General features: G+C 33.2%; 1 protein-coding gene across 2 annotated transcripts in view; it reads right to left on the bottom strand.

The window, feature by feature from the left end:
- Window positions 1–1036: 1036 nt before the first annotated feature.
- Window positions 1037–7102, bottom strand: part of LOC102682847 (solute carrier family 23 member 2) — a 57683-nt gene continuing 51617 nt past the window's right edge. For both annotated transcript variants that reach the window (XM_015352758.2, XM_015352757.2), the window contains 2 exons: window positions 6496–6591; window positions 1037–1451 (listed from right to left, as the gene is read on the bottom strand). In XM_015352758.2, coding sequence (XP_015208244.1) covers window positions 1264–1451; window positions 6496–6591 — 284 coding nt within the window. In that variant the 3' untranslated portion in view covers window positions 1037–1263. The remainder of the gene's footprint in view (window positions 1452–6495; window positions 6592–7102) is intronic.

The following is a 7102-nucleotide window of genomic DNA, read 5'->3' as shown; positions in this document are numbered from 1 at the left end:
AGCAGAGAATGCAGAATCACACTTCAAAAATATACTATTAGAGTTGGGATGGTAAACAGAATAGACATAAACATTATCCCTATTGTAATGCTTCTGTTTGCAGTCTTGAAGAAATTCATACAAATTGTTCCATGAATGCACAAATCTGACAAACTCCTGGTTTTGATTTCCATTCACTTACCTGCTTAAATAAAGGTTTAAAAAACATGAATATTTTGTATGTGTGATGAACAGAGTATGTGAAAATATACACTGAGTGGCCACTTTATTAGGTACCCCTGCTTATTAGTGAGTTGATCCCACTTTTGCCTTCAGAGCAACTTGAAATTATTGGGGGCATGGACTCAACAAGGTGTTGAAAGTGCAACACAGGGATACTGACCCATGTTGACTCCAGTGTGCCCCACAGTTTTTGCAAATTAGCTGGTGGTGGATCTCTACTCCAAATAGCCTGTTTTGTTTCATCCCACAGATGCTGAATGGGATTAAGATCTGGTGACAGGGGAGACCACTCCATTAAGCTAACTTCATACATAGTCAAGTTCCTGGAACCATTCCAGGACTTTTCCAGCCTTGTGGCATGGAGTACTATCCTGGTGAAAAAGTCAATTTGCTGATGAGTACACTGCTGCCATGAAGACATGCATCTGATCAGCAGTGTACCTAATAAATTGGCCGCTCAGTGTATTTAACGAACATTAAAACTGGATACACCACTTTTTGGATTTTGTTATATTTCTTTTATGATACATGTTTTATATTAGTTTATTTAATTATTCTATATTATATTGATATTTTGTATTAATTCTTTCTTCTTTGCTCGCTCTTTATGGATATTATTTGTAAACTTCCAGCAGATGTTTTAAATGTTCACACCCAAAACCTTCAAAAAACCTAGAAAAAACTGAGTTCAATTTCACACACTTTCTGGACTGCATTGTTCTTAAAACAAAGTTCCCTTCTCTGAAAAGTGAGTCTAGTTAAAAACATTTGTTTTTTTAAGTTAAAAAATATAAAAGTGGACTGCATTTATGAATGGTTTCTTTATTGTTGTTTAATAATTTGATGCAGTTTAGACAACAATTTGGTACTGCATATACTGTACAAATATAATTGCAATCCCCACAAATACATTTTCTTTGAAGCTGAATGTTCCTCATCTTTTTTATATAATTAGTAGAACACAGACTTTGCTAAGTTGAAGCATCAAGTTACAGTTGTGACAGACACTAATGAATAGACTGATATAAAGTGAAAGGTATTCTAATTTCTTGTCCTTTGTTCAGCAGTCCTATATGTTTGAAGGAAGGGGATATGCAGGGCACACTTTAGCTTGTGGAGGCATTCATTGCAGAATGGAATGTCATAGCAAGATAGGTCTTTTCTACCTCCTCCACTGTTCTGGTATATTTGTTCACGCCAAGCTTTAATCCCTCTTTCCTTTTCTGTGCCTGAAATACATTTTAAATGAAAAACAGATGATGAGGCATTATCCAATTTACAGATGAAGCTTCAATACCATGTTTAAATACATAATGGTTTAATTAAATGTAATTATATCACCTAAGAGCTTTATTTTTGTTCACAAGTATTAATATCAAAGGTAGCTTCCAGTGCGGATTCAGTATTTCATGTGCTTCAAAATTCAATCCAAATAACATGTAGCATCTCTCTCCTTCAGCAAGTGGAATGAAGGTTCCAAAGGTCTTTTCCCCTATTCTGTGTAATACTTTTAACCAGGGCCTGAAAATCCATCTTTAAGTGCACAATCACAGGCTTAGAAATGCAGATGAACATCTGTCTGTGAGGGACAGTTCTTTTTTACTCATTGGATCCTGAAGTTGATGAAGCTCTTGAAGTTAAAAATCATTATTGAACAGTTTTATTATGTACAGATTTGTGTATCCTAGTAACAGTTACTTTGACATAATTCCAGAGAGACGGGAAAAGTGGAGCTATAGAACTACAGTATATATATAAAAAAAATATTTGGTTTAAGGAAAAAATATCTTTATTTATACAGGTCTGTTTTATTAAGAATTGTTTTAAAGGTATGTTTGGAGTATGCTGTAGATTACCAATTGCATATATTGATTGTATTTCAACTATGAATAAGAATTAATGTGTGAAAGGAGCAAAAGTTGATATGGGACATTTCAACTTTCCCAAAAAAGACACGAAAGACCTACAGGAATATCAGAAGCAGAAAGTAAAATGGCAAACATTGTTAATGATAACTTTCTTGGCTAGATTATCAGAGCACCTAAAATAGGAAATTGTCTTGTCTTTTCAATCAAGAAAGAGTAAAACAAACAGTAATGAGAAGATCAACAGGAAGCTATGTTCAGATTTAGTGCAAATCAAATGATTACAATTTTCAGAAAAAAGACTTTGAAGAAATGAGACATAGTTTAAAAGAACTAAAATGAGAAGCATAGACATGAAATCTGTAGAAAATGGATGGCAGCAATTTAACAAATTCTGTGTATAGAACAAAATGTAGAACAGAGAGTTAATTAATGCTAAAAACAGTCAAAAAGGAAAAACATAAGTTAAAATGAAAAAAAAACTTTCTAAGATATTTAAAAAAACATCAGGTTTAAGTTTAAGAAAAAGAGTATAAGGAACTGCAAGCATAGGTAGAAAGAATAAAACTTGAACTTAGGAATATTACACTAGGAGCTAAAATAAATTACTTATTGCAGTCCAACAACAGTCATCCCATGAAGAATGAAGTACGTTATTCAAGACAAAAATGGGAAAGAAAAAAGAAATGCCTTATGTACAAAATTGATATTTCACTCAGGTGTTCTCTAAGGAAAGAGTCAATAATATGCAAACAGGCAAAAGAAGAAATTGTTGTACACTTGTTTTTTTCCCAAATGGAGTTGAAGTGTCATCATTTGGTCATTGAGGCCCTTTGGAAACTTAGCGAGTTTTGGAACAATGTGGGAATGCAAAAGTATTAGTCTAGAAAAGGCAGAAGTTGTTAAGATTCAAGAAGAACTAAAGATTAATAAATTCCTAGATTTGGTCATTTACAAATTACACTCAAGGAAATAAAAAATTCTGAAGCCACTGACAAAACATTGTCATCAGTGTCTTAAATCATCAGTGATACTTAGGAACTGGAGACTTTTTAAAGTAATATATACATAAAAAGTGTGAGAAAACTTACTCAAGTACTCAAAGAACAATATGTCTGACTTCTATTGGTCATACATTTATGGACAAAAATTTAACTAAACTTGAGGTTCTATATATGGAAATAATATCCTAGGAAATATTCAACATGGATTCAGGAAAAGTAGGCCTTACCTGACTTACTTGTTAGAGTTCTTTGAACAAGCAACAACAGTAATGGACACACACGAAACATATGATGTAATATTTATAGATTTTTTGTACAGATCGTACATGGTAAGCATTCATGGAAATGTTTTTGAGAATTGTTTTTTTAAACAGAAAACAATGCATACAGGTAATTGAGGAGTACTCAAATTGGGGTACAGATTGGAGCCACAAAAATCTGTACTATAGTAGGACTGCTAATGTATTTAATTTATATCAGTGATCTACTGTATATTCTGGTATAGGGTAGTTAAAATTAGTAAAGTTTTTGGATGATACCAAATTAGAGGGATTATAAAACATTGCAGAAGTGTAGACAGAAAATGAACTTCAAAAGATTTTGAAACAATTCAGATTGAACAAACACCTGGGAGGTGACATTTAACGCAGACAGGGTTTAATGAGGGCTTAGTTTTGCATGTTTTTGCATGGTTTTGCATGTAGGCAGCAAAAACAAACAATAAATACAAAATGGGGAACACTGAGATCTTAAAAGAAAATATCTTGTATATATATTCTAAAGATTATAAAGGGACATTATAGAATATTCAAAATCCTCCAAGGCACTGAAATAGTCAACCCAGCAGACTTTTCATAGAATGAAACAGGGGACAACAAAACTGAAACTATCCAGAAGATTATTTAAATCCAATTAAAAGAAGAACTTCTTTAGCCAAAAGTGTTTGGGAGTATGGAACAATCTACACAGCCATGTTAGTATCCTGGCCTCTGTAAAAAAAAAAAACAGATGATGAACAGATGGACAATATTATCATATTATATTATATATTATACTGCTACCAACCAAAGGGGCCAAGGAACCAACAGCTTTCTCTCATTTGTGGCCTTTCTTGTCTTCTTATACATATGTTATCTTCCATTTTCTGTTTTTTTACAAATGGTTCTGGTGACTTTGCTTAATCTTCTCCTTTTTCCTTTGTGATGGAATGCCAAAATAAATCTGATTATAAAGCATTTTTAAAACTGGCACACACAACAAGTCAAGTTCATGGGTGACAGTAGCGTTTTCCCTTTATTTTACTTCCTTCCTTTATTCATAGAACTGAGACAAAAGGCAATTCCCAGCAGCTACGTTTCTTGGAACTCGTTTACCAAAAGTTGTAAACATTTTATCAAATATTAACATGCATTTTGTTTTATACTTCCTGGACAAAAAAAGAGTCATTACAAAAAAGTCTATTGCAAAAATTGGAAAGAAACTGAAAATAAATTTCTGGAGCTTGTTTTACACAGATGATATACTGTAATTCTTTAGTATCTTAATTGTTTAGTACGAATTTTAGAGCTTTGATGTTATTCTATAAATATTTTTCAAGTGCAGAAGTAATATCATTCATTAAAATTTATGAAATACCGGTAATACTTAACATGCGCTAATCACTATGTTTATAGGCTTGCAAAATGGAAAAGAGGCAGTATGTTATTCAAGTCTAAATCCTTATTATAATATAATTAATATAAAGAGCATTTTTTAAATATAATAATTAGGAATAATTGAATTTATAAAATCTTTTTATCACAAAAAGTTTTACATATACGAGAGGGCTCACTTCAACCACTGAAATGCAGTGAATAAAAAGGGTGATGTGTAGCACCCATTATGTGCCAGCAGGCACACTGCAGAGAATATCAGACAAGAAGGGAATTGCTTCACCAGTTGTGCTACTGGAGATACACAATAAGACCAAATTGTATTTATTGCTAAACTCCTATGTTATATTATCACTGGTCACCATACTTGGGTGTTAATTTGGAAATTCTGGACCGGGGAACAGTGTCACCTACTGGTCCACCAATATCATTTACAGCAGCAAACGTGACAAGATCAAGCTAGAAGGTGGTGTCTGTAGTATGTGTTGAATATCACTTGCAGTCATGAAGAAAAAATATAAAACAGTGCAAAAAGACTGGGGGTCTTATTTTGTTATTTTTGTGTTTCCCTTACTGTATATAAAAGAGCAGCATTTATCTTAGACCATGCTTCAAAAGATCCCTCACATGTCACCCTGCCCATGGGTGTGCCACACTTGACTATAGCATTACGAAGACGTTCTATCCTTAGCTTCCCTAAACACATTTTGCCAGAACTCACTTAAACTACTAGGTATATTACAATAAATTAAAAAACCCTTCAGTTCATAGCCTGAATTAAAAATAATTTAATTTATATTTTCATTTATTAAATTAGATATTTTAATATACTGTAGGCTGTGAAAGGGGCATAATTTTTTAATTGAATGGACTGTGGGTTTTGGTATTATTGCAAAAAAAATGTTTTTCTTTTTGCTGTATATATCTTTGCTAATATCTATTTTTTACATTACTTCTGCTGATCTCTGTGCATGTGCTCTTTGAGTTGTACCTTGCTTACTTCTCTCTGTTTGTCTTGGCAAAACCCAGAGACACATAAAATACAGGTGATTGTAGGGTTATTACACAACCATAATTTACTGTAATTGAACCCAGGTGATGAAGTAGAAGGATTCTTTGCAGACAAGAGAGAGAATAGAGGAAGAAACAACACAGGTGTCCAAACCGAATCGACAGGCGGGTTCATGGTCAAGAGCAAAGGTAAGTTCCAAAAGCCGAATGTGGTCGTACAAAAGAGGTTCTCAAAAAGGAGCAAGGTAGGAGCTTTCTAGGAGAGAAATCAATACCGAGCAGCGAGTAGCGAGTTTCAAGGGTTTAAATAGAGCTGAGTGCAGAATGGTACAGCAGGTGGTGATAGCTTAACATGTACTGTACAGTACATTGGCGTTTGTTGTCATTATTCCATTGCTGGAACTGGTTAGCTTGTTTGTGGGTTGATCTCTGATGACTGGCGGTCGTGATGTTTACTGTGATTCACACAACAAACAAACTTTTGTACAACATTATTTTATATCTTACTTTACATTAAATTTGATTAATTATTTTATACCTAAGTTCATAAAACTAACTAATATATATAACAATTACAGTATACGGTATAATGAACACAATGTATACACATACATGTCATTTGTTGTTATTGGTTAAATATGAAAAATGTATTGTTAAATATTTTAATTACAAAGGTTTACCTCAGGCCACATCTAAATTATTCAAGCCCAAACTTTTAAATGAAAAAATATTGAACTTTACCTGGTATGGTATTATCCAAAATAAATCCAAAGAATCCACCAATAAACATATGTGTTGTGAAGAGAACCATTATAACTTGGTCAAGTTCTTCAATTCCTGAAAAAGAAAGTAGAAACAACTTAATATTGTTCACAGGAATCCTGGGTTTCAGTCAAAACTATTTATGAGTGATCTTCAAATTCAAAGAAAAAAGTAAAAAGAAGTGAATAGATAATGTGAAAGAATGGAACAGTTGCAATTGCTTAATCATTTAAACCCTTTGCTGTAGCAAATGTTAACACAACATACTGTAGGTGCACAAAATTACCTTAATGGTCCACACCTTCAGATGAGTGTGCATGAATAGTAGTTTTTAGGGTTTATATGATAAAGATTCAACAATGAAGTCCTAGGAGCTTTCAAAACATCTCTCGCTGAAAAGCACAGATCAAGAAAAGAGAATAACACATTTCAAAGAAGCAAAATAACTTTTTGAATGTGGTGAAGTTGATCATTAAGAAGTGAAAGGCACCCACACAGTCACTAAATCCTCCAAAATGAGCAGCCAAACAAGGAGGAAACTGAGAAAAGTGGCCAGTGGCAACTTTGAAACAGTTACAGAGTTCAG

Source organism: Lepisosteus oculatus, chromosome 7 (assembly GCF_040954835.1).
Source record: "Lepisosteus oculatus isolate fLepOcu1 chromosome 7, fLepOcu1.hap2, whole genome shotgun sequence".
Lineage (NCBI taxonomy): Eukaryota > Metazoa > Chordata > Actinopteri > Semionotiformes > Lepisosteidae > Lepisosteus > Lepisosteus oculatus.
This window is presented reverse-complemented; position numbering and strand designations above follow the sequence as displayed.